Source organism: Colletotrichum navitas (assembly GCF_030913465.1).
Source record: "Colletotrichum navitas strain CBS 125086 chromosome Unknown LY79scaffold_5, whole genome shotgun sequence".
NCBI lineage: Eukaryota > Fungi > Ascomycota > Sordariomycetes > Glomerellales > Glomerellaceae > Colletotrichum > Colletotrichum navitas.
This window is the reverse complement of record NW_026850551.1, coordinates 365,706-389,818: the sequence shown is the minus strand read 5'-3', so window position 1 is coordinate 389,818 and position 24,113 is coordinate 365,706. Positions and strand designations below refer to the sequence as shown.

The window sequence follows — 24,113 nt, the reverse complement described above, 5'->3', positions numbered from 1 at the left end:
TCTCGCTGACTTGGTTTCTACCACCTATCATTGACGACAGCCGACCATTGGCCTGGTTCCCATTGGGAACCCTCCCCCACTTCACTTGCTCTTGACCGGCGCGAACATGCGCACAGCGCCGCCGATGCGACAATGACTTCCCGAAGCACGTCCTTCTCCCACAGCCCTCACCGGCTCCCGCGCCCGTCCATCAGCTCGAGGCTTTCGTTCGCCGTCTCGACTGTCGAGCAAGATGAACATGACGATGAGGCCGCCGACGCCGCGCCCGCCCACCGTCAACAACAGCAGATCGAAGACGAGATCGCCGAGATCAAGCGTTACGAGGACTTTACCACCATAGACTGGGTCCAGGATGCCGCTCAGGAACAGGCGCGTAGGAAGCTGCGCCGCAGGCGGCGCGCGGGCATGCTCGATAACGGCCAGGCGGGCTGGAGGTACCGTCTGCGCGAGTCCTACGATGCCGCGCAGGGCTGGCTGGTCGTGACGCTGATCGGAGTCGCCATCGGGCTGAACGCGGCGTTTCTAAACATCATAACGGAGTGGCTGTCTGATATCAAGACGGGATACTGTACGACGGCGTTCTACCTCAACGAGAACTTTTGCTGCTGGGGCGAGGACAACGGCTGCGACGAGTGGCATCACTGGACGGGATTCGCCCCGGCCAACTACATACTCTACATCCTCTTTGGCACCGTCTTCGCCTTCACCTCGGCCACTCTCGTCAAGTCGTTTGCGCCGTACGCCGCAGGATCCGGCATCTCCGAGATCAAATGCATCATTGCCGGGTTCGTCATGAAGGGCTTCCTAGGTTTCTGGACGCTCCTGATCAAGTCCGTCTGCCTGCCGCTGGCCATTGCCTCGGGTCTGTCCGTCGGAAAGGAGGGTCCCAGTGTACATTACGCCGTGTGCACCGGAAACGTTATCTCACGGCTGTTTGAAAAGTACCGTCGCAACGCCTCGAAAACGCGGGAGATCCTAAGCGCTTGTGCGGCGGCCGGTGTTGCCGTTGCCTTTGGTAGCCCCATTGGCGGCGTACTGTTCTCTCTGGAAGAAATGTCGAATTACTTCCCCCTCAAGACGTTGTGGCGCAGCTACTTCTGCGCTCTCGTAGCCACAGCTGTGCTTGCAGCCATGAATCCCTTTAGGACGGGACAACTCGTCATGTTTCAGGTTCGCTACGACCGGTCGTGGCACTTTTTCGAGGTGGTGTTCTACATTATTCTAGGCATCTTCGGCGGCCTCTATGGTGCCTTCGTCATGAAGTGGAACCTGCGGGTACAGGCTTTCAGGAAAAAGTACCTTTCAAAGTACGCCATCGCGGAGGCCACTATACTCGCCGCCGGAACCGCCATCATTTGCTACCCCAACGTCTTCTTGAGGATCGACATGACGGAGAGCATGGAGATCCTGTTTCTCGAGTGCGAGGGAGCTGAGGACTACCACGGCCTATGCGAGTCCGACAAGAGGCTTTCGAACATTCTGTCGCTGGCTCTGGCCACGGTTTTGAGGGTCCTGCTCGTCATCATCTCATACGGTTGCAAGGTGCCGGCTGGCATTTTCGTTCCATCCATGGCTATCGGAGCCTCGTTCGGCCGCACAGTAGGCATCATTGTTCAAGCAATTCACGAAGCCAACCCCACGAGTGCATTCTTCGCGGCTTGCAAGCCGGACGAGCCTTGCATCACACCCGGCACATACGCTTTCCTTGGTGCCGCCGCAGCGCTGAGTGGCATCATGCACATCACCGTGTCTGTGGTTGTTATCATGTTTGAGCTCACTGGCGCCCTGACGTACATCCTCCCCACCATGATCGTTGTCGGAGTGACCAAGATCGTCAGTGAGCTCTTTGGCAAGGGCGGCATCGCTGACAGGATGATCTGGTTCAGTGGGTTCCCTTTCTTAGACAACAAGGAGGAACATAACTTTGGCGTTCCCGTCTCGGAGGTGATGCGGACAGAGATTACATCGTTGCCGGTGAGCGGCATGCCGTTCTCCGAGCTCGAGAAGCTCCTCAAGGAGGATACCTACCAAGGTTTCCCTATCGTCGAGGATGCAGCCTCCAAGATCCTTATCGGCTACATCGGTCGCACGGAGCTGCGCTACGCCATTGATCGGGTGAGGCGTGAGAGGCCCATCGGCCCGCAGGCCCGGTGTACCTTTTCACCCCCTTCGGCAGCCCTTAACTTGGCTGCCCCGCTCACAACTACCGTGACGGTGAACTTCGACTCGATGTCGTCTACATCTGTCGACTTCAGCCGGTACATTGATACCACTCCCGTGACAGCGCACCCGCGGCTACCTCTCGAGACGGTCATGGAGCTCTTCCGCAAGATTGGCCCTAGAGTTGTGTTGATTGAGTACCACGGCCGCTTGTCGGGTCTTGTGACCGTCAAGGACTGCCTCAAGTACCAGTTCACAGCCGAGCACGCCGAGAACCTGCGCGACGACTCCGCTCTCGCAGAGAGCCAGGAGAAGTTGTGGAGCGCGATGCGGCGTGCTGCGAATTGGGTGTCTGACAAAGTGTCAATGGCGTCTGGCGGGCGGGTGCGGCTATCGTCGTTTGATGAGCGAAGGGGTATGGGTGGAAGTTATGGCGGTGGCCGGTCAGCTGGTGTGCATATATTGGATGGCGATGAAGATGCTATCGATGACGGTGCGGTAGAGCTGGATAACCGGTGATGTTCTCTTTCTTGTATGATCTGACGCATGGCCTGAGATCTGGGAGTTCAAATATGGTTCAGGAAGCATGATTCTTGGTCGGCGTTATTTGGGCATATACACACATGGCTAGGCTTTGTTCTCGGAGCATTAGATGTGAATCGATTTCAGCAGCAATCCGCTGAAAAGTAACAGACCAGCTTCGTCCGTATCGTGATATGATAGCTCTGGGATGTGTGATGGTCCGGGTGACCAGAAGCCAGGGGTTAATAGATCACAAGAATGTTACGGAAGGAAGAGGCCATAGGGATCCAATCCCTGATACAGCTCCCCCAATTCCCTGATTGTAACGCAAACGATTGTAGGGTATAGAATCTGAACGTCTACCACATGTATCATACATTCTTTGTGTTGCATGTGCAGACATATGCAATCGGCATCCTATACAGATTTCTCTAGGTCAGCTCAAGCGTGATGCTCAGACGAGTTCATATCTCCTAAATCAACAATGTCCTCATCTTCGGAGTCCTTGTCTTCATCCGGAACATCGAGCGGCACGGTAGCGAGCCCGGGCTGCTGGGGCACCGGCGCATAGTCGCCGCCGGGCTTGTCGGCCTCCTCGTCCTTGCGGCCGATGATGACGTTCCCGGCGACGAGCATGGCAGCGCCAACCCACCACAGGGGCGGCAGGGCCTCGGCGAATATGGCGAAGCCGAGGATGGCGGTGATGACAAAGTTGGTTGACGTGTTCATGATGGAGACCTGCGTGGTCGATTGCCCCTTGGCGAGAGCCTTTGTGAAGAGAGTCCACATCTAATGGGAATATGTTAGCTGACTGATGCTACCTACGTAAGCGAGGGGCGAATGACTTACAATGCCGTTGAAAACGAGGTTCAGACCAAAGAAGACCTTCAAGACGGGTTAGTGTGGCGGGGACGAGGGGCGATCAGATGAGCTTACGGCTCGCAAGATAACCTCAAAAGCACCTTCAATGTTTTGCAGATGAAGGAAGTTGGAGATTGCTTGCGATATGGTCGTTGTCAGATCAGTCGTGGTCCTACGGGGTTGTGAGCGGAAGTCCCGGTGCTGAGTGGACAGGAAATTGTTTAGGTTGTTGCATCGGGATTGAGACAATTGGCGTCAAGACAATCCCGAGGCGAGCATGCTCTAGAAAGCTACTAAGAAGAGGAAGAAAAACTCATCCAAGTGAAGTTGGTTCGCGAAGACTTGACACTGCGCCCAACGCCTGATTGAGCCGGAACAGGAAGTGGGCAACTCACAATTTCGCAAAGACGCCATTGAACGCCGCGCAGGCGCCGCTCGCAACGGCGAGGACAATCCACTGGTTCCGCCGTGCCCAGACCATACTTTTCGTCGCCTCGTCGTTGTCAACTGCCTCGGTAGTTTGTTGACTACTGCTGCTGCGCGCGTCGTCCTCGTGGCGCGGGAGCAGCGGGCGGTGCTCGTTGTCCAGGGTCGTTGACGTTGCGGCGGCCATGGTGGGTATCTGTGCCTTTTGAGGGTGACTGGGGGCGGCGGATTGTCTTTGGCGGAGCATTATTGTGGAGAGAGAAGGGGGGAGAGAAAGGAGAGGATGTTACTGCCGGGCGAGCGACCCCTGTTTTGCTGCTGTGCTTTGGCTTTGCTTGGGGATAGGATGGGATGGATGGCAGACGGACGACGGGTTGACGGTGCTATGCTTGGCGATGGGATGAGGTAAGGTGCGCTGTGCTGTGACAGTACGACAAAAAGGCGCCCCACATGTAGGAGGTTTTGCGCTTGAAGAAGCCCGAAGAGACTCAGCGGCAACAGCAGCAGCAGCGAGGCCAGATGACAGGCGCTTGGAGAACGACCAGTGAGCGGTAGTTTTGATTGAAGAGCGCAAGGAGAGTGCGTAGGGGATCCCGGTAGGAGCAAATCCAGTTGCACGCCGTCTTGAGAGCTGCGGTGATGTCTCTCGCCCCACCTAGTGTTGTCCTAGTTTACATCGATAAGGTTCTCGGCAATAAATGCCAGAAACGAAAGGGGCTGCGCGAATCAAGGGGCGCAATTGGAAATCGTGTCGTTGGACATACAGAAGCACAGGCCGTTGAGGCTAACGATAGGGGAGAATGAGAAGGAGAACGCAAACGCGTGCTGCCCCCGGTTCCGGAAAATGAGGCACCGGGCTATGCAGGTACCCGGCGTGCCGGCATCGGCCGTTTCCCCTCGCAGGCGTGTATAGGGAGTGCCTGGCTGCCATCCGACAAAATTGACCATGAGGTTTCCAGAAGGCCAAAGCAAACTCTCAAGCCGCCAAAAGTTGCCATTCGACGGTGCCCCGAAGCCAAACAGAAAAGACTTTGATTGGTCAGTGGGGACAGCGTATACGACATGACGTAGAGTGCTAGCGATGACATATCGCATTGTTTAGTGAGAACCATGCAAGAATAATTTAAGGCGAGAGGCAGCATTGCGCACATGGTCAATAGCACATGCGACAGACAGCTGCCGAGGTGTTTGTATGGGGGATTCACCCAACCATTATAGAGTCGGTCACTCTTGCAGCAAAACCACGAACCCGGATGATGAGACGCTCCCCATGCGATCACTCAGTCTATTGACTCGCCCATTGTAGCCATGTGCGCAATGCTGTATAAAACCTCTTGTGGTATCACAAACGTAATCTTGTATAAACTCCCAGTTGTCCCTAGCCCGGTGCCATCATAAGACCATGAACCTGAACGCCAAATATATGCAGGCACTGGGGGGCGCTCATCGATTTCGTCGCCTGTGTCCCAAAATGCGTATCCACCCGTGTATGAGAAAGATGGATGAGGCCGCTGCTGGCCCTCTCGGTCTTGTATGCGCCCACCCTTCAAGGCCCTTCGCCTGGCTTCTTGGCGTTACAGCTGACAATCTTGACCTTGTCGGCCGTGACAATCTGACCACCGTTATCAAGCTTGAACTGGACGTTCTTGATAAGAAACGTCCAGACTTCGTCGCAAAAACGGTAGGTACTCAAGCTGCCCTGCAAGGAAAACAGTGTTAGCATGCATTTGTTACGTGGACAAATGGCCATGATGTTGGCTGCGCATCTGCCGTGTAGGGTATTCTTGCAACATTGAAGCGCGATATCCTCCAAAGACACAGAATTCCGATGGCAGGGCCCAAAGGCCAACGACAGGAGAGGGCGACGAAGAAGGATCAACGAAGCCAGCTGCACATACCTTGAAAGTGAGACGAGCCTTGACGCTCTTCTGCAGAGCCTCTGTTATAGCCTGATCGAAGTTGGCCAGAATCTTCATCGCCAGTTGGGGATGGATGCGCTCTTCGCTGATAAGATCATCAAGCATGTCCGTTAGCGCAAGGCCGATGCTGCAGTCAAATACATGAGTTAGTTATATGCAGCAGTATGTGTGTAGTAATTGTCATGGATGGCGCAGTACCTGCTACGGCGATAAAGCTCGTAGAACGATTGAGGTGCGGCTGCCATCTTGGAGATTTGTCTTGGATCTCCTGTGGGCGGGCGTCGGTTCAGGTGGTTGTGAGTGTGAAAGAGGCAATGTTGTATTTATACTGGCCTTGTTTGAGGATATCCTTGGACCCAGCTTACTCAGCGGTGTTGGAAGTGGGTCCGTTGCTGCTCTATCCGTGGTTGCCTGTTACTCTGACTCTGGCAACGCGAGGCAAGTACCTAGGTACCTTAGGCTTTCGCCGCGGATTACCTAAGGAAACAGTGGGTGTTCACGTCATGTGACTTTGCCAACTCTGGGTTGCTTTCTGCTTGCACCTTAGATACCTTACCTCACCTCGCCTGTCCGACTAGAGAGAGCTCGACGTAGCTGCAACGACCAAGACCTCCTCTGTCAACCACCATCCACGACACCGGGAACGATACACGCTGAAACGACCACGATGAGTCTCACGTATGGCCTGGGAGGCATGGGGAGCACCCTCCTCGTTGTGGGAGCTTGTATGGACCTGCCCTGCACTGCACTGGCGATTCGCGACAGCGCGAGCTAACACAGACAGACATGCTCTTCACAGGATCGGGCGAGGCCTTTAATGTCGGCGAATTCCTTGAATCTATCTCACCCTATGCGTGGGCGGACACGGGCATCGCCCTCTGCATCGGTCTTTCAGTCGTAGGCGCGGCATGGTACGCACAAGCATCCGTCCTTCAGTATCGTGGGACATTTCTAACGGGCCGTTACCATTTAGGGGTATCTTCATCACCGGTTCTTCCATTCTCGGCGCGGGCGTTAAGGCGCCCCGGGTGCGAACCAAGAATTTGATCTCCATTATCTTCTGCGAAGTTGTCGCCATTTACGGCGTCATCATGGCCATTGTCTTTTCTGCCCAGCTCGAGAACGTCCAGGGTGCCACTTTGCACGACGGCAATAGTTACTACACTGGGTTCGCCCTTTTCTGGGCCGGTATCACCGTCGGAATGTGCAACCTGATCTGCGGTGTCGCCGTCGGCATCAACGGCAGTGGAGCCGCGCTGGCCGACGCCGCCGACCCCACACTGTAAGTCTTGCCTGGATCATTGTCGACGGCGTTCTAGTTAACTAATCATCCGGCGCACAGTTTTGTCAAGATACTCGTTGTCGAGATCTTCAGCTCCGTCCTCGGTCTTTTCGGTCTGATCATCGGTCTCCTTGTCTCCGGCAAGGCCAACGCCTTCGGCAAGGCATAAATATGACACGCGATGTAAATGACATCAAGGGGTTCAAAAGAAGGAGATTACTACGGACAGCATAGCAAATGCCGGCCTCGGGCACGATGTACAGTGGAGTACTGCATTACACCAAGACTACTTGGGCTGGCGTTAATGGCATACGGGCAGGGCGAGGATATTTTGTATTGTACACTATGGAAGTATTATAGCTTTTCATCGAGATGATTTCTGTACGAGAACTCCGGACTCGGTGCACATATTGATATTCCCGACCTGCATGTGTCTTTTGTGGTACCTTTGTTGAAGTTTTATCGTCCTTACTCTTGACTGTACTTGTGAACCAAATTAGCATATGGTTACTTGTCTACTGAAGCTAGGCGTTTCTCGTCTACATGTTTAAAGCTCTGCCCGGACATCTCCCATCAAAAGGGCCTCAACCTTGCTTCCCTTCTTCAGTGGGCCCGAGCCCGCTGGCAAAGCAAGCAGCGCGTTCGCAGATTTCAAGCTGCCGACCTTTGAGCTTCTCTGGCCACCAGTACTGCTTGCTGAAAGCGACCCGTCCTTCCCTACCATGACAATCGCGCGGTGGTATTCGGGCCGCACCTTATCAAGGGGGAATTCATGAGCTAGGGTCACAGGTACCTTGGGCAACCCAAGAGGCTCGATTCCCGAGAGCTTGTGCAACGCTGGCAGGACGAAGAGGTGGAAAGTCACAAGAGCCGAGGCCGGGTTTCCGGGTAGCGAGAAGACAGCCTTGGTGACCCGCTCGCCGAGCGTTGTCTTGACCGGCACTGTGGCGAAGGTGGTCGGCTTGCCCGGTTTCATGGCCACGCGTCCAAAGTGAATCGTGCCGCCGAGTGACCGCTCTATGGTCGGCTTCAGGAGGTCGAGTTCACCCATGGAAACGCCACCCGTGGTGATGAGCAGGTCGCTGCGGCGCAGGCCCTCACGCAAGTTCTCCTCGAGCGAGTTGGCCTTGTCGCGCGCGATGCCAAGGTCGATGACCTCGAAACCCCACTGACGCACGGCGGACATGAGCGTGATGCGGTTCGTATCGCGGACTTCGCCCAGGCGGAGACCACCAGGACGATCCGGCTCGATAATCTCATCGCCCGTTGAGAGGATGCCGACGACCGGGCGCTTGTAGGTCTTGACTTCGGCGACGCCGACGGCTGCGAGGAGGCCAATTTCGCCACCAACGCCAGAGATCTGTTCTCCCTTTTTGAGGATTATGTCGTTCTCCTGGATGTCGCTACCGACTTCGCGGATGTTTTCACCGGGCTTAATGCCGTCGGCGAGGATCTCAACCTCCTTTTCTTCCTTCTCGTCTTTAGTCATGGATTTCAAGACGGTATCCTCGACCATGATGACGGAAGTGGCACCAGGGGGCAGAGGGGCTCCTGTCGTTATTCTGGCGACTTCACCTTCCTTGAGGCCCTTCACATTACCGGGTGTGGCGTGGGATACCGCGGTAACAGGGAAAACACCCTTCATGTTGCCATCCTCTGGCACGACCACAGCGTACCCGTCGACAATGCTCGCCCTGAATGCCGGAACATTTTCTCTCGCTGTGACGTCCTCTGCAAGCACCGAGTTCACAAGATTAACGCCAAGTTTGGAGGTCACAACTTCGGCCTCAGGGGTAAAATCCTTGATGAGTCGTAGGGCATCATTTACCTCTAACATGGGGTATGGTGACTCTCTATGTCTGCGTGTGGGGCCAAGACTCGGGTCGTTAGACAAAGGGTTATCGCCTGGCTTCGTGTGTCTGACGAGGCCTCCATGCCCATGCCCGTGCCCATGTTCCTGACTATGAACGTGGGAATGGCCTTGGCGGTGACTGTGACTGTGGTTGTTGTCTTGGTTATGGTCGTGTGAGTGGTCTTTCTGAGGCTTTGATGCCGTGGAGATGGCTTTTGTGTCTATACCAGCATCCGACTCAAGCTTCTTTACTCCGCCTTCATGAAGGATTCGAGAGTCTGCGCCGGCGGCCTGGACGCATGCATGAGGCAACGTCTTAAGGATGGCTTGTAAGTTCTCCTTGGCACCCTTGGGAGAGCCGGGCAGCGTGACGATGACGGTAGTATTGCGAGTGCCAGCCACTGGCCTGGACATCATAGCGACTGCTGCCGTCAGTATGGCTCTGGGTGAAGTGCTACCTTCTCTTACATGGGGTCACAGCCAGAGACGAGGCCAGCATTGCGTGGACCAGACCCGGAGCTGTCCGGTGAAGTAGAGTTGCTACAGCCTAAATAGCGGTGTCAATATTGAACATTCCATTCCGACTTCATTCATCGTACCTCAGGTGTATTGTCTGATACTGCGAAGCCAGTTCCGCCAGTTGTTAGGATCAAATTGACTCCTTCGATGGGGCCCAGGTCTGCCCAGAGCATAATTTGACGCTGAATCTGGGGCACATGGTCTGGCACGATCTTGGTTTCCGCGACTTTCCACTTTCCGCCGCCCTCGTTCTCGATGAAATCTCTTAGAACAAGTTCAGACTTGTCTGTCGAAGGGTCCTTGGACGCCGTCGTCGAGACGATCAGGATGGCTACTTTGAGAGGGGCGTCAGTCATGGTGTAAATCGTAACTAGGAGATGTCAGAACGTCGGTAAAAAACGTAACATTCAAGGCAAAGATCTCTTATAAAAGACCCGAAAATTTCTGAGCACACCACCACAAATACGTCCGATATCACTTTAGTGAACTATGCTTGGTGACGTTAGGAGCTCGTAGGCACAGAAGGGAGCTGCCGGTGGGTGGTGAAGCTCCCCCGCCTTAGTAAGTGACGTACAGGGGTACGAAGAGCGTCCCACCACAAGGACCCATCTGTAAGCCAGAGTCGCGCCTAGTGCGGTACGTACCGCCGGCCATGAACTTTTTCAAATGTCAACCTCAGCAGCCAACTCAGTCACGGAAGAACACTGCCACCCACGCGCCAGAATGGTCCGAATCAAGGAGAGATATCTTCTCGTCAATATTCTATATCTAACAGGGGACTCGAAATCGCAAGCGTCTAATGTCCCGGACTTTGTCGTCATTCATCAACCGACAACGGGCAGTCTCACTCCCCAGTCCCTGCTGAAGGCCATCAGAGCTGAAGTTGCTATCCTGTTCGGCGACTATGGTTCTGGCGCTATCGAGGGGAACCTTCAAGGTAAGCGTGGTTTTTCAAGTTTTGTCCAAACAGTGCCTAATTATGCAGCAGTCAAGTACCTTTCTCCTGCAACGTCAACTTTCATTCTGAAAGTGAAGAGAGCACACTACCGTCTCGTTTGGGCTGCCCTGACTTTCATGAAATGCGTGCCGCTTAAGACAGGGGAAGGCAAACCGTGCATTTTCAAGGTCGTCAGGGTGAGCGGCACTATTCGCAAGGCCGAAGAGGAGGCCGTTCGACAAGCTAGACAGCTCGTGCTCGCCGCCAAGGACTCTGCCGCGGCCACTACCAGCGGCGCTCTGCCGATTTTCACCGAACCTAAGGTCCAAGTTGAAGACACTGTCATGTTTGACGCGTCAGACGTCTCTGACGAGGATGAAATGGGTGAAGAAGACGGCTGAAGGGTATCATTTGTTTTTGCGCACTACTTTTACACCACTATCCGCGGGTATTGACATGTCGCCGAAGTCTGGATCATAATCCGCCGCACCCTGCTGGGGGGTCGGGTCCGCGTTCGGATCTTCCGCCTCCCGTATCTTGGCCTGCTCCTCCCATTCTTTCCGCTCCAGCTCGTCATACTCTGCCTTGCGATCGACCCAGCGCTCCTGTATATCCTGAATCTCCATCATGGCCGACTCGTTGCGCATGGCGACCTGCCAAACGGAATCGTTGGCGCCCTCTGCGCTTCCAAATACGTAACCACCCGCTCGATCGATCACACGGAGAAGATGCATCATGCTCTTCTTGTCTTCCACCGCTAGGACTTCGAAACGGACCAGGCTGTAGCTCTCAATCATGTTGGAGACGGCCTCGTTCAATCGGCTGAATTTCTCGTTGCGCATCGCCGGCGATTCCTCCTCCAAATACGGGATCAGGTATGACAGGTCGTCGACATCGGTGTAGTACTCGAGGTTAAAGGGCAGGCTATCGTAGGAGGCGACTTTGTCGATTTTGGTAAGGACGTTAATGTGTGGCATGTCCATCTGGAGCATGGCACGGAGGGCCAGAAGCAGGTTCGAAATGTACAACGAGGGTTGTGTGAGGCAGAAAGAATCGGAGAGGTGTACTACGACAAGCTGTTACGAGGTCAGTGAGGTTGATCAGGGGACCGGTGGTACCTGGGAGACTAACTCTGAAGCCGATTTTTTGCAGCCGGAAGAAGATGTTGCGCAGAGAGTTATGATGTGTGTATAGCTCGACCTGGCCTGGACAGTCAAACAGGATGTAGTCTTCGCTGAACTCTTTCAACCCTTCTTCGAGCCATTCCATGTTGTGCTCCAGCTCCTCCAGAGCGTAGAGAATGCCGCCGTTCGGCCCCAGCTTGTCGCTCGCCATGATGTCCTCCAACTTCACCAGGTCGCGAATGTCGAGTGCTTTCGGGTAGTTTGTGTGGTCGTTGGCGGGATCGAGGTTTACGACAGAGCATGCGCGACCAATTGCGCCCATGAACTGGTGCACTAGACGTGTCTTGTTAGCTTTCGCAGCCGCGAAGCATGCGTTGGCAAGGGTGGCTCTTACTGCCATCGCAGTAGGTACTCTTTCCGGAGCCTGGACTGCCCAGGACAAGCTGCGCAAAAGGCATGGTAGGGTTTACCGAATAATCTGGTTTGGGTTCGCCGTGTACACTTGAACGATAGAATTAAGGAGTTGGTGGCGTCTGAACCGTTTGTCGCGGACTAGAACTAGATATTCAGAAGTTGAAGTTTCCTAAGCTAGTTGTACCCCTCCATGCAGCATTACCAACAGCGCTATCGCTGAGCGAGCACCTCTAGCGCCTGGCGTCAGATGCCTGCACGTTCCGCCCTGGAACTTCGTAGCGGCGTGGGGCGGCACTTTTTTTGACCGCCCGAGTTCCTTGGACTTCCAAGCTTCTTCAAGCTCCCCCCACAAGCGCAAAAAGCTCGTTTTCTTCCGTTTTCTATTTTTCTCTTTCTCTCTTCCTTCCAATCACCAACCACCCCTCACCCTCGGCCTTGCGACCCAGCCACCAACAACGGGCTTAAAACATTTCCCTCGCTGGCACGCGCCCAGTTAGCCCCCAGGGTCGCGCGTTCCAATCATGTAACTTGTCTTTACTCCCTTTGCTTTTGCACTATGCTGCAAGGCCTTTCCCGTCCCACAACACCGCAGTCATGTCGTCTTCCGACATTTCGAGTGCCGCTCACGCGGTGTCAGAAAGCTTGTCGGCAACGATAAAAACCTCTTCCGATGCCCTGCCTTCTGCCTTTACGCGCGCGCAGGAAGTCGTCGCAGCCCAGGGGTCGTCTAGTTGGTTGGGTCTGTTTGGCCGGTTGATCCTCGCCATTCTGTCTTTGATCTCCTCAATCCTCTACTGGGCCATACGGATCGTTACCATTACCATCCCAACCCTCCTTTTCACCATGTTCTCAACAAGCTGGACCGTGACGATGAACGCTACTACGTTGTAAGCACCATCGTACGTATAAGTCCTTGAGATTCTGCTAACGTCATGCGTATAGAATGGTCATAATGGCCGCTATTATATCTGCTGTTAGTTGGGTGGTGCGATACCGCATCCTCAACATGTATTCCCGACTTCCGCCGGAGCCTCAGAGAAAGGAGCCTGACGTTGACCTCTTTCCCGACACGCATGACGAGGGCAAGAAGTCTGGTTTATCAAGCTACCTGGACGAGTTTCTTAGTGCCATCAAGATCTTCGGCTATTTGGAGCGACAGGTCTTCCACGAGCTGACGAGAAGCATGCAGACTCGTAAGCTTATCGCTGGGGAGACCTTCAACCTGGAAGAGGAGAAGGGATTCTGTATCGTTGTGGATGGTCTAGTGGAAATCTTTGTCAAATCTGGCCGAAATGCCAGAGCCATGGACCTAGATTCCTGCGATAACTTTGGGCCCGATTCTACCTATCTCGGGGAAGAGGAGGATGTGTCGCTACATGGACAGCAGAGATATCAACTTCTCACAGAAGTTCGCAACGGGGCACCCATGTCTTCTCTGTTCTCTATCATGTCGCTGTTCACAGAGGATGTCAAACTTCGGTCAACGGATGACGAAGCCCCTGAACCTACGGCAAGCAGCGCCGGTCTGAGAACATCTCCATTCCCGCGTAATACCGCTTTCCGCCGTATGCCTTCGGACCCCGCTAGCCCATTCCCTGTCACCCCCGAGTTTCCCGAGAACGCGGAGGAGGGGCCTGGCGTGCGGATTGAGGAGCCTCCGAAGCGGGCTGCTACGCCTAACTTGTCTGGTAGCGCCAGAATCCCGCCCATCTCTTTGGACAACTCTGGAAGCGCCCGCCAAGCCAAGCGTCCTCCACTTCTGAGTCGAGCAACGTCTGGCTCGGCCCATCCAGACATCATCGCTAGAGCGACAGTTGACACGACCATCGCTATCATTCCGGCCAGCGCCTTCCGCCGCCTGACCAAGGTCTATCCCAAGGCAACATCTCACATCGTTCAGGTCATCCTTTCCCGCTTCCAAAGAGTCACGTTGGCGACAGCTTACAACTATTTGGGGCTCATTGGCGAAGTTTTGCAGACCGAAAAAAATATGCTTTCCTTCACCACTTGCCAATTGCCCAACATGCTCCGCGGTGATGCTCTCCAGCGTCTGAAGGAGAAGTTCGATCGAGAGCGGGAGAGAGTTGGCGGTGAATCTGAAAGCAAGGGCATAGCGCTTCACAACGCCAACGCTCATCGTCGACGCAAATCGACGTCGACCCTTCGAAAGGATGCCGTAAAACACTCTATGGCCACCAAGGAGAGGTCCTTTTCCCAAGTTGCGACGACCATCGCACCACCGAGAGAGAGAGCTTCGACGCATACCAGTCCTGGCGATCTTTTGGCTAACATCCAATCCGCGAGATACGGTGATCATCGACCGTCAGGCGGGAGTACTGGTCCTATTGACGTTGCCAATGTTCTTCGTCATGATGGTTCTAGCCCTCTCGCTCAGCGCTCGTTCAACCCCTTCGCGACCCAAAGACATTCCCGAGCATCAGTTGATGGCAGAGAATCTCTGGACGAAGATAATATCTTTCGTCAGTCAATCCTCGAATGCATGTTCAAGGCGATCGGTCTCAGCAGTAATGGCAGCGTTTCACGTGAAGCCGAGTCTGTCGAAGGCTCCCCTCGGCTCTTCTCCTATGATCAAAGACGGCCAAGACCGGGGCCTGGCAACAATGCATTCGGCCTCATGGGGCCTTTTGATGCCTCTGGTGATGGCGATACAGAATCGATGACATCTGGTGGGTTCACTTTGAACACACCGCCCAACGCACACCTTCTTGCGAATGACATGAAGGATGACGTTGAGATCGTCTTTTTCCCAAAGGGATCAGTACTGGTTGAGCAAGGCGAACGCAACCCCGGTCTTTACTACGTCGTAGATGGATTCCTCGACATTTGTACATCCAAGGAGGATTCTTCGGCGGACATATTGCAGTCTTCAAGCAGAACATCGCTGCATGCTGGTTACATAGGGATGGATGGCTCTCCCGGATTTTCCACGGACAACATGGATACGAAGAGCAAGAAGCCGTACCGTCGCAGTGTATCACTCATCAAGCCCGGCGGACTCGCAGGATACGTCGGCACTGTGTCGTCATACCGATCTTTCATTGACGTGGTGGCCAAGACAGATGTATACGTCGGATTCCTTCCACTGTCTGCCCTAGAACGGATCGTTGATCGTTATCCTATTGTCTTGCTGACAATGGCCAAGCGATTGACTAGCCTCCTGCCGCGTCTCATTATGCACATTGACTTTGCTCTGGATTGGGAGCAAGTTGATGCTGGCCAGGTGCTTTTCCATGAAGGCGAAGAGAGCGAGGCTATTCACATTGTCCTCAACGGTCGACTCCGTCTCGTTCAAGACAGGAAAGATGGCGGTGTTAAAGTCCGAGCCGAGTACGGTCAAGGCGAGAGTGTTGGTGAGCTGGAGGTCTTGACCGAGTCTGTCAGACCCGGTACGCTCCACGCCATCCGACAAACTGAGTTGGTCAAGTTCCCGCGCACACTGTTCAACAGCCTTGCTCAAGAGCATCCGAACATCACAATCAAGATTTCGAAGATCATCGCGTCGCGCATGAGGAATCTCGTCGACGACCCTTCTCAGCTCCTCTCCAAAGAGGTGGGTAATACGAATACGATCACTAAGGGCTCGTCTTCCCTTAACCTGAGGACAGTCGCTATCCTGCCTGTCACTTCTGGTGTTCCTGTAGTGGAGTTCGGCAACCGTCTGATGAACGCCTTGGCTCAGGTTGGCCCTGCAAATGGTGCCACCTCTCTCAACCAGTCCGCAATTCTCAACCATCTCGGCAAACATGCCTTCAATAAAATGGGCAAGCTCAAGCTTTCTCAATACTTGGCTGACCTGGAAGAGAAGTACGGTCTGGTTGTCTACGTCGCAGGTAAGCGGTTCCACCTCTGTACTTTACGCAACCCGTCCCTTTCATGATGAACAAACCTGTTTCCCGAGGCAAAGCCCGCTGAAGGCCAAACATTAACTCTAATTTTTTCCTGATTTGACACCAATTCCGCAATATTTCAATGGCGCACGCGGCATATTCAAAAATGCTAACCATTTGTCAGATACCAATGTCAACTCCCCATGGACTCAGACATGCATCACGCAAGCTGACTGCATCCTGCTAGTGGGTCTTGCTGAGGGCTCCCCCGAGATTGGTGAGTACGAGCGCTTCATGCTGGGAATGAAGTCGACAGCGAGGAAGCTCCTTGTTCTTCTCCATCCCGAAAGATACTCTCAATCGGGCTTAACCAGAGCTTGGTTGAGGAATCGTATGTGGATCAATGGCGGACACTACCACGTGCAAATGCCTCTCGGACCTAACATCCTTCCTGCGCATCCGCCTTCCAAGAGGACTAGCACGACTCTGAAGGAGAGAGTCCAGATCATCCAGGCGGAGATCCAGAAGTACACTTCGAGGAAGACAAGACACAGCGCCTTCTACTCTCCAGACGCACCGTTCAAGGGTGATTTCCACCGTCTGGCCCGACGGCTTTGTGGTAAGTCAGTTGGCTTGGTCCTTGGTGGAGGCGGAGCCCGAGGCTTGACCCAAATCGGCATTATCCAGGCCATGGAAGAGTCCGGTATTCCCATTGATGTTGTCGGTGGAACTTCGATCGGATCCTTCATAGGTGCTCTCTATGCCCGCCATGCCGACGTGGTTCCAATTTTTGGTCTCGCCAAGAAGTTCGCGGGCCGCATGGCCAGTATGTGGCGTTTCGCGCTGGACCTCACGTACCCAACTGCCTCGTACACCACTGGGCACGAGTTCAATCGTGGCATCTTCAAAGCATTCGGCAAGACTCAGATCGAGGACTTCTGGCTGGAGTACTACTGCAACACAACAAACATCAGTAAAAGTCGAATCGAGTACCACACTAGCGGCTACGCATGGCGATACATCAGAGCATCAATGTCCTTGGCTGGTCTGCTCCCACCACTGTGCGATGAAGGCAACATGCTTCTGGATGGTGGTTATATTGATAATCTGACCGTCTTGCACATGAAAAGGCTAGGTGTGGATACCATCTTCGCCGTGGACGTTGGTTCTCTCGATGATGACACCCCGCAGGCGTATGGTGATTCACTTTCGGGTGTGTGGGCATTTTGGAACAGGTGGAACCCGTTCTCGGGTACGCCCAATCCTCCGACGTTAGCGGAGATCCAGGCTAGACTGGCCTACGTGTCGAGTGTCGACGCCTTGGAAAGGGCAAAGACGATGCCTGGCTGCTTCTACATGCGACCTCCCATCGACGACTATGGTACGCTCGACTTTGGCAAGTTTGACGAGTTGTACCAAATGGGCTACAAGTATGGGCAGGATTTCCTGCAGAAATTAAGAGATGATGGTGCGCTGCCTTTTATGGAAGAGACCGAGGCTAAGAAGGCGATGAGGAGGACCATGGCGCCCAGAAGAGCCAGCATTTAGTATATTTGTAGAACTTAGACAACCAATATGAAGAGTGTCTGTGATGGATACCGCTATTGCAATGTTGCTTGCGCAGAAGGTTGTCGTAACGGTGTACTCCGCTCAGAAGCTGCGCTATTAAACCCAGCCATTTGGCAAAGGGTTCAGTAATTATCCAAAGGGCATCCTTGCGTCGGTCGCGTGGGTAACACAGATCAACCGCATATTGGCGGGCCGGAGAAGCGAATGTCTCACAATGTTCTTGAGTTATTGGCTCTTAAGCATTGAAGCTTTTTCAAGAGCGCCATTTCATTGGCCGCTACGGGCCTCATTTTGCTGGAGCTGTGGCTAAATCGGGATCTGACGTCAACGGCTTGGAGATGAATACTACTCGATTCTGGGCTAGCCCATGACATCATGCCGCACAGTGACGACAAGCCTTCACTCTCAACCCAATGGGCAAGCTCTCAAGCATCGGGCATTGAAGATCCATGCGTATCAGATGTCGGTTAATGGAGCGGGGGTTGACCATCGACCTAGCGGTGAAGGGGCTGGAACCTGCAAGGCGTAGTAGCTAGGAAGCCGGACTCCGAAGGGAGAAGTCCCAGAGTGCCTGATACTAAATAAATTCGAAGTTTGTCAGCCAGCGCTCTCTGTCAGATTTGGTTGCTATCGGGACGTCCACTGTCAACAATCTCCCCTGCATATTTTGTCTCAATTAGGTCTCAAAGGCCTTGGGCCCTTTGAGTATTATATATTCCCCCAAAAGGCGCAGCTACTATTTCAATTAGTCTGCCACGACTGCAACATTACGCACCTATATGTTGAAGACGCCGGCGAACTCTGAGTCGTGTTAGACGGAAACACAAGTATAATCACACCCTACCTCAACCTTTTACCAGTGAACAATCGACTAGAACAAAATGGTCAAGGCTGCCAAACTCCTCCCCCCCGATCCCAGGCCTTGGAAAGCGGAACCCCAAAGCCGGAGACAACGCAAAGAGTTTGAAAAAGAAACCGGCGGCTTCGACTGGGGCCAGGCCCTCGCCCTCGGGCTCATCGGCGCCACAGTTGTCTTCGGGATCGACAAGTCGCTCAGACGCACGGAGGAGAGGCACGAAGAAGAGGACCGGCGAGAGGAGAGGCGGAGACAGAGACAGAGACAGTCGCGTTCCCGTCCGCCGCGGAGCAGTCCGAGCCAGGCCGGCTGGGATCGAGATCGTGAAAGGGATAGGGATGACCGGAGCTTCCGTGACGAGAGGAGCGTCCGGGATGATCGGAGTGACATGGATTACTACGATCAGGATTGGGATGAGAGAGAGTACAAGTCGGTGAGGGATTACGCACCTCCAGAGAGCGAACCCCCCGAGCCAAGGATGCGAATGAGGGAGGGAAGTGCGAGGAATGGCAGCATTAGGGACGAAAGGGAGTATTTTCGTGCCATTGACCAGTCTGAGAGGGGTTATGGCTATGGTCGGCGGTACGATGAGCACAAGCGCAGCCGAAGCAACCCAGCGTCTCGTTCAAGGGACGACTGGTGAGGATACCTCATCGAACTTCAGCCCATTCAAATGTCCACAGTGACGGAGGGCTGGCTGTAAAACACAACAATGCACAACATCAAATTAAACGACATTATGATGGCAAATGACGCTTTTTATGGGGGACTAGCATAGCACAGAAATCGGAGCCAAGGTGCATTTGTATCATTTTGAAGACCGAGGGGTTTGGCACTACATGAGAGCAACGGCGAAGCATTAGCTTAGTTGTTGTCACATATATATGAAATTCACCGCGCATTTCCACAGTACTACTGGCCTCATAAAATCACACCACTGCTTTGTTACCATGTCTCATATCGCTGATTATGAGAATTTTGGTATGATTTCACCTTACGTATAAGAATTTCGATTCATCAATTGGCATAACTAAAAGAAAATGGGACAATCTGACGTGGTTGCTGATGTCACCACATCCTCTGGTTACCCACAATGTACAACGTTTACATCGTTGGTTAGCCACTCGACTACTAATGTCTGCCCAAGACGAAGTGTACCAAGAAGGCGTGTCTTGCTCTTTGACCGCATCTAACTGTTTTTAACATATAAACAAGTAGCAAGAAGTTAAATTTGACGGTGAAGTCACAGGCCATGGTCGGGTCCATCCGTTCCTTTGTACGCACAGGATGTCGAGCTTACTTCCGCTGGGCCAATGTCTTCTCAGTCGCCGCAACCAATATATCAAACGCCTTCTTGACATGTTCCTCGTTAATGATCTGGCTGCTTCCCGTGCACATGCGGATGCCATAAGTCCCATGCAACGTCGTCGGCGTTAGGTAAATCACCCCCTCGCCATTCACACCCTCCAACACCGCCTCCGTCACCTTGTTGCTCTCATCCCGACTCGGCCCCTTACAGGCAAAGACCACCAGCGCGAACCTCGGCCCAGTGATGATCTCAAAGAGATCGTCTCTCGACCTGACCATCTCCGCAAACCTTTCCCCAAGATCGATGCCGCGCCGGAGGTGCGCCCGGATCCCGTTGGCGCCGTACGCCCGCAGGACGAACCAGAGCTTCAGGCTCCGGAAGCGCCTGCCGAGGGGAATCTGCCAGTCGCGGTAGTCGGTCACCAGGCCGGTCTCGGAGAACTGGTTGCGCAGGTAGGCCGGCTTGATGCTCAGCGACTCGACCAGCCAGGCGCGGTCACGGACCCAGAGGGCCGAGCAGTCAAAGTTGGTGAGCATCCACTTGTGGGGGTTGAAGTTGAAGGAGTGGAAGGCGGCGAACGGTGCGGTGAGGTGCGCGTTCTCGGGAAGCATGAGTGCCGAACCGGCGTATGCCGCGTCCACATGGACCCAGATCCGGTCCCGTTCGTCGGGTGATAGCGCATCGCGGATGCTGGGGAAGTCGTCGACGGCGCAGGTGTCGGTCGTCCCCAGGGTCGCGGTGAGATAGAATGGCTCGAGCCCCTTGGCGCGGAGGGCGGCAACGGCGGAGGCGAGGGCAGTGCCGGACATGGCGTAGCCCGCCTCGGCGGGGGCCGGGACAGTGGCGAAGCGGACGCCGAGGATCTGCGCGGCCTTCTTGGTGGACGAGTGGGCGGCCTCGCTGCCGAGGGCGACGAGTTTGGAGCGTAGGCGCCAAGTCTCCTCCTCCTTCTCGTCCGAGCCGGCAGGGAGGTGAGCGGTGGCGTCGCGGAGGAACTTGTCGCGGGCGGCGACCATGACGGTGAGGATAGCCTCGGAGGCGGAGCCGTGGAGGACGCCGCCACCGCGGGTCGGGGCGGTGGAGAGGTAACATTCGGGCAGGACGAGGAGGCGCGCGAGCCAGTCGAGGACGATGGTCTCGAGCTCGGTGACGGCCGGGGAGCAGATCCAATTGAAGTGGGCGCCGGTGAAGGCGTTGGAGTAGAGCTCGGCGAGCATGGCGGGGTAGGAGGAGGAGCAGGGGAAGAAGGCGTGGAAGGAAGGGGACTGCCAGTGGGTGATGCCCGGGACGATGTGCGACTGGAGGTCGGCGTGGATGGCCTGCCAAGGCTCCGGGTCCTCCGGGGCCGAGGCCGGAAGAAGGGGGCGGAGGTAGCCCGGCGTTACGGAGGGGAGAACCTTGGGCTGGGAGGCAATAGTATCATAGTAATTGGTGACTGGAGAAAGGCATTAGTCGATAAGGGAGTTCGTGGTGATAATGATGATAAACTATCATGATGAAGAGGGCGGGAGAATGAGAGGTGAGAGGCTTACTTACTGTCTTCCACAACCTCTTGGGCGGCGGCGCGGAATTCGGATGAGTCCATGCTGTGTGTCTAAGTCTCCTTCTTTACGGGTTGTAGATTGGGAAGCGAGTATGCCACAAGGTTCGTCGTGACGTCCTGGAAAGTGAAAAATATTTCCCAGCATCCTTATGCCACGCCTACCTAGAGATGTAGATATAAGACGAAGTCAATTGCGTGTGGGTGCATCGAGAACAGCGCCACCAATCAAGCGCCGGCCCCTCCTAGCCAGGTTGAGTATCCGAGGGGCGTTGTCGTCAACTACTATCTACCCCACCCTCCTTGTCAATCGCCGACTCACCCGGTCTTCCGAGGGTGGGCTCGGATGGAGGCGTGTGTATGAAAGTTGAGCCGCACGAGGGCGGGGTTGAACTAGGTGATTGGCGGGGATCCTCCGGAATGGGCCACGGAACGACCTCGGAACGGTTCCGGGACCATGGTTTTGTTGACCCTTTCGACATCATGAGCGGGCAAAGGGCGTAGGAATTGACATAGTCTCCAACCTAGTAGTCCCAGATCCCATTTTCTAGTATGTCCTTAATACTCTATGTCTTGGGGGTACTAATTCGCAGGGGTAGGTTGATTGGCGCATGGAGGGCGGAGATCAGTGATTCGGACTGGTTATTGCGATCAAACGTGGCTTTCTTCCATTTTAATCATTTTCATTTTCATTTTCATATAATGCCTTTTAGTAAGTGCGTGGTTCGAGAGGCCGTCTCTGCGGCCTCGGAAGCTCGGTGATCGCGTCATCCATATGCGCCTTTCTGACCCAGATTATACCCAACAGCCCGTTTCATTCAGTACCTGAGTTGTAGAGTCGCTTATTTCTATTTTGTGCCCGGGTCTCAGTCACACTCAAACATCTTTGTCGTGCTGACGTTGATGCGGCTCCAGCTCCTTCTATTGACTATGCAGTCCCAGAACATCATGGGCCAGTAGACGTGATACAGCCACCAAGCCGGCAGCGGATCCCAGAGCTCAAACGTGCCGTCCTTCCAGAATAGAACGTGCTCGGCAAACGCCCACACCGACCGGCCGTACGCCGCTAAGGACATTTGGAAAAGTAGTAGTCGCACTGTGGGAAGCAGTAGGAGCGTAAAGAGGTCGTGGCCGATCCAGTAATACCTTGCCGGTTTTCGCGGCGTCACCACATCGGTCTCTGACCTGTCCGAGGACTCGTCGTCACGTAGGACAGCGAGATACTGCCCCACCAAGTCCGAGGTGTCCCCGAACAGCGCGACGGCCGTGTGCGCTCGCGGGTTGCACTCGATAGGATACAGCAACAGTTGCTCGGGTTCGCTCATCTTGGCCATGGCCACGTCCGTGTTGGCCACCATGAAGTCGAAGCTCAAGTGGCCAGTGAAGCTCTTCCCGAAAGAGGCGGCCTGCTTCCTCGTGAACTCAAGCATCGCGCTCGACAACGACGAGTCTGGCGGCAGGGCAACATAGTGCATCAGCAGCTCCGCAGAGCGGCACGCCACGAAGGCCCGCACCTCGCCGCGCACCACGAGCGAATGGGTGCAAAACTCAGGCCCGTCGATGAACTCCTGCAACAACCAGGGCTCCTTGTCTGAAAGTCCCAGCCACTCGAGGTGGTAAATGTGGTCGTACGTCAGCTTCTCTGTCGGCAGCGGCAGCAGCGTCATGTCGCCGCGGCCCCTGTCGTTGACGCCCACCGACTTGGCGATGAAGCGCGGCTTCCTCTCCTTCTTCGGCTTGGCGGCCTCCCTGTCGAGGTTGTACGACAGCCCCGCGGCGCCCTCGAGTGCGGCGATCATCTCGTTGCGGCTGGTGACGAGGTAGGACTCTGGCACATGCAGCCCGGTCTCCCGCGTGTGGTCCATAAATGAGTCCTTTTCGTGCAAGATCCTGGTGGGGGCGACGTTAAACTGTACTGCTCTGCAGCTGGTGCGGGCCTCGAGGACCTCCTTGACGATGCCGTCCTCGACGGCGGAGCCGACACCCGAGCAACTAACCCATAGATCGACCTTTTCCCGGCCGACGATGCTGAGCACCGAGTCAAGGTACGAGTCGGAGCTTCCACGGCCGGGCTTCTGGAGGACGTAGTAGGCGGACAGGGCGCGGGACTGGCTGCCGCAGGCATAGCGGGAGAAATCGGCTCCAACCACGCGATGGCCAGCCTTGTGGAACAATCGTGCCAGGACAAGGCCCTTTGTCATACCGACGCCGGTGACGAGGATGGTTTTGCGGTGCTGCGAGATAGGCCAGTCTGCAGTGCTGGGAGCGCCCTCGGGAGCCCGGCCGGGGCGCAGGCGCTGCCACGCATAGCATGCGAAGAGCAGGGCTGTGTTGATTGGCAAGAAAGCGAGGCTCAGCGCTATGAGGGCCAGATCCTTGAGGATCTGGCTGAAGGGGTCGCTCGAAGCGGTGGCGGCTGTCATGGCAGACGCTGACGCCATGGACTTGAGACAATAGCCCCGTCTCAGCAAATCGATCCGCAGAGAGTGAAAGAAGGACAGCTGAGCCGAAGATGAGACGACAAGTTCGCAGTGTTACTCCGCCGCGGTGCGCGGTAAGCAGACCGGATAAGCTGGTTTCGTGATGGTGTGTCGGACCAGTATTGGCGGCGGCGGCGGCGGTGGTGGAAGGGACGAAAAGTAGCTTTCTCGAGGCGCCGCTATGAATGAGAGCACAAAGGCCGAGGAATGAGACGCGAATTACGCGCCCGAGCCCCATGATGCATGGCTGTACATACCTACCTCTCCCCCCCGAGAGTTCCGCCGCACCGCCTAGCTGGGTAAAGTATACGTCATGGAATTCCCAGCGCGGGTGTTTACTTATTCCTTGCCGTGTCGTACGGAACACACGCGAAAGGGTAGGTACAGCGTATGTCTCATTGCGTAAAGTATATTTGCTCTGCTTGTGGAAGGTTGATGGATTTCAGTTCGTCCGACCAGCCAGCTGCAGCAAGGGTTTCGTAATAGTGATAATTC

At 54.9% G+C, this 24,113-nt stretch overlaps 11 protein-coding genes across 11 annotated transcripts; 5 read left to right on the top strand and 6 right to left on the bottom strand.

Moving 5' to 3' along the window:
* Positions 1-132: 132 nt before the first annotated feature.
* LY79DRAFT_506123 (voltage gated chloride channel) lies at positions 133-2,679 on the top strand (the record flags this gene model as incomplete). Its single annotated transcript, XM_060553689.1, has 1 exon — positions 133-2,679. The coding sequence occupies one exon, from the start codon at positions 133-135 to the stop codon at positions 2,677-2,679; it is 2,547 nt and encodes an 848-aa protein (XP_060418985.1).
* A 167-nt stretch (positions 2,680-2,846) lies between these two features.
* Positions 2,847-4,455, bottom strand: LY79DRAFT_284690 (uncharacterized protein). Its single transcript, XM_060552150.1, has 4 exons — positions 3,939-4,455; positions 3,619-3,715; positions 3,532-3,567; positions 2,847-3,471 (listed from the first exon to the last, which is right to left on the bottom strand). The coding sequence occupies exons 1-4, from the start codon at positions 4,214-4,216 to the stop codon at positions 3,124-3,126; spliced, it is 759 nt and encodes a 252-aa protein (XP_060418984.1). The 5' UTR covers positions 4,217-4,455; the 3' UTR covers positions 2,847-3,123.
* A 1,060-nt stretch (positions 4,456-5,515) lies between these two features.
* LY79DRAFT_576054 (transcription initiation factor IIA) lies at positions 5,516-6,133 on the bottom strand (the record flags this gene model as incomplete). The annotated part of the gene is made up of 3 exons (XM_060559759.1): positions 5,516-5,668; positions 5,868-6,015; positions 6,087-6,133. 3 exons carry the CDS (start codon positions 6,131-6,133, stop codon positions 5,516-5,518), a joined length of 348 nt encoding a protein of 115 aa, XP_060418983.1.
* A 315-nt stretch (positions 6,134-6,448) lies between these two features.
* On the top strand, positions 6,449-7,548 carry LY79DRAFT_538676 (ATP synthase subunit C). Its single transcript, XM_060556763.1, has 4 exons — positions 6,449-6,613; positions 6,673-6,799; positions 6,862-7,170; positions 7,231-7,548. The coding sequence occupies exons 1-4, from the start codon at positions 6,556-6,558 to the stop codon at positions 7,337-7,339; spliced, it is 603 nt and encodes a 200-aa protein (XP_060418982.1). The 5' UTR covers positions 6,449-6,555; the 3' UTR covers positions 7,340-7,548.
* Positions 7,549-10,068, bottom strand: LY79DRAFT_538674 (molybdenum cofactor synthesis domain-containing protein). Its single transcript, XM_060556762.1, has 3 exons — positions 9,622-10,068; positions 9,491-9,569; positions 7,549-9,444 (listed from the first exon to the last, which is right to left on the bottom strand). The coding sequence occupies exons 1-3, from the start codon at positions 9,895-9,897 to the stop codon at positions 7,718-7,720; spliced, it is 2,082 nt and encodes a 693-aa protein (XP_060418981.1). The 5' UTR covers positions 9,898-10,068; the 3' UTR covers positions 7,549-7,717.
* A 196-nt stretch (positions 10,069-10,264) lies between these two features.
* Positions 10,265-10,879, top strand: LY79DRAFT_666047 (Rpp14/Pop5 family protein; the record flags this gene model as incomplete). Its single annotated transcript, XM_060563157.1, has 2 exons — positions 10,265-10,478; positions 10,530-10,879. The coding sequence occupies 2 exons, from the start codon at positions 10,265-10,267 to the stop codon at positions 10,877-10,879; spliced, it is 564 nt and encodes a 187-aa protein (XP_060418980.1).
* Positions 10,880-10,885: 6 nt separating this feature from the next.
* Positions 10,886-12,060, bottom strand: LY79DRAFT_506254 (uncharacterized protein; the record flags this gene model as incomplete). Its single annotated transcript, XM_060553705.1, has 3 exons — positions 10,886-11,554; positions 11,610-11,935; positions 11,997-12,060. The coding sequence occupies 3 exons, from the start codon at positions 12,058-12,060 to the stop codon at positions 10,886-10,888; spliced, it is 1,059 nt and encodes a 352-aa protein (XP_060418979.1).
* A 352-nt stretch (positions 12,061-12,412) lies between these two features.
* LY79DRAFT_598712 (patatin-like phospholipase) lies at positions 12,413-17,466 on the top strand. The gene is made up of 3 exons (XM_060561812.1): positions 12,413-12,903; positions 12,959-15,867; positions 16,049-17,466. The coding sequence occupies exons 1-3, from the start codon at positions 12,611-12,613 to the stop codon at positions 17,410-17,412; spliced, it is 4,566 nt and encodes a 1,521-aa protein (XP_060418978.1). The 5' UTR covers positions 12,413-12,610; the 3' UTR covers positions 17,413-17,466.
* Positions 17,467-18,314: 848 nt separating this feature from the next.
* On the top strand, positions 18,315-18,932 carry LY79DRAFT_666044 (uncharacterized protein; the record flags this gene model as incomplete). The annotated part of the gene is made up of 1 exon (XM_060563156.1): positions 18,315-18,932. The coding sequence occupies one exon, from the start codon at positions 18,315-18,317 to the stop codon at positions 18,930-18,932; it is 618 nt and encodes a 205-aa protein (XP_060418977.1).
* Positions 18,933-19,206: 274 nt separating this feature from the next.
* On the bottom strand, positions 19,207-21,526 carry LY79DRAFT_538668 (pyridoxal phosphate-dependent transferase). Its single transcript, XM_060556761.1, has 2 exons — positions 21,135-21,526; positions 19,207-21,033 (listed from the first exon to the last, which is right to left on the bottom strand). Exons 1-2 carry the CDS (start codon positions 21,181-21,183, stop codon positions 19,586-19,588), a joined length of 1,497 nt encoding a protein of 498 aa, XP_060418976.1. The 5' UTR covers positions 21,184-21,526; the 3' UTR covers positions 19,207-19,585.
* Positions 21,527-22,004: 478 nt separating this feature from the next.
* Positions 22,005-23,561, bottom strand: LY79DRAFT_506416 (uncharacterized protein; the record flags this gene model as incomplete). Its single annotated transcript, XM_060553718.1, has 1 exon — positions 22,005-23,561. The coding sequence occupies one exon, from the start codon at positions 23,559-23,561 to the stop codon at positions 22,005-22,007; it is 1,557 nt and encodes a 518-aa protein (XP_060418975.1).
* Positions 23,562-24,113: the final 552 nt, after the last annotated feature.

Bases quoted from the DNA above. Each gene is read 5' to 3' on its own strand.
- LY79DRAFT_538668 (XM_060556761.1), bottom strand. From the start codon at position 21,183: ATGGACTCATCCGAATTCCGCGCCGCCGCCCAAGAGGTTGTGGAAGAC. The intron at 21,034-21,134 runs GTAAGTAAGCCT...GCCTTTCTCCAG, and splicing joins CCAAGAGGTTGTGGAAGACA to TCACCAATTACTATGATACT.
- LY79DRAFT_538674 (XM_060556762.1), bottom strand. From the start codon at position 9,897: ATGACTGACGCCCCTCTCAAAGTAGCCATCCTGATCGTCTCGACGACG. The intron at 9,570-9,621 runs GTACGATGAATG...ACCGCTATTTAG, and splicing joins TATCAGACAATACACCTGAG to GCTGTAGCAACTCTACTTCA. The intron at 9,445-9,490 runs GTAAGAGAAGGT...TGACGGCAGCAG, and splicing joins GTCTCTGGCTGTGACCCCAT to TCGCTATGATGTCCAGGCCA.
- LY79DRAFT_598712 (XM_060561812.1), top strand. From the start codon at position 12,611: ATGTCGTCTTCCGACATTTCGAGTGCCGCTCACGCGGTGTCAGAAAGC. The intron at 12,904-12,958 runs GTAAGCACCATC...TCATGCGTATAG, and splicing joins ACGATGAACGCTACTACGTT to AATGGTCATAATGGCCGCTA. The intron at 15,868-16,048 runs GTAAGCGGTTCC...ACCATTTGTCAG, and splicing joins TCTGGTTGTCTACGTCGCAG to ATACCAATGTCAACTCCCCA.
- LY79DRAFT_538676 (XM_060556763.1), top strand. From the start codon at position 6,556: ATGAGTCTCACGTATGGCCTGGGAGGCATGGGGAGCACCCTCCTCGTT. The intron at 6,614-6,672 runs GTATGGACCTGC...TAACACAGACAG, and splicing joins CCTCCTCGTTGTGGGAGCTT to ACATGCTCTTCACAGGATCG. The intron at 7,171-7,230 runs GTAAGTCTTGCC...TCCGGCGCACAG, and splicing joins GACGCCGCCGACCCCACACT to TTTTGTCAAGATACTCGTTG.
- LY79DRAFT_284690 (XM_060552150.1), bottom strand. From the start codon at position 4,216: ATGCTCCGCCAAAGACAATCCGCCGCCCCCAGTCACCCTCAAAAGGCA. The intron at 3,716-3,938 runs GTGAGTTGCCCA...ACAACCCCGTAG, and splicing joins AATGGCGTCTTTGCGAAATT to GACCACGACTGATCTGACAA. The intron at 3,472-3,531 runs GTAAGTCATTCG...TATTCCCATTAG, and splicing joins ACCTCGTTTTCAACGGCATT to ATGTGGACTCTCTTCACAAA.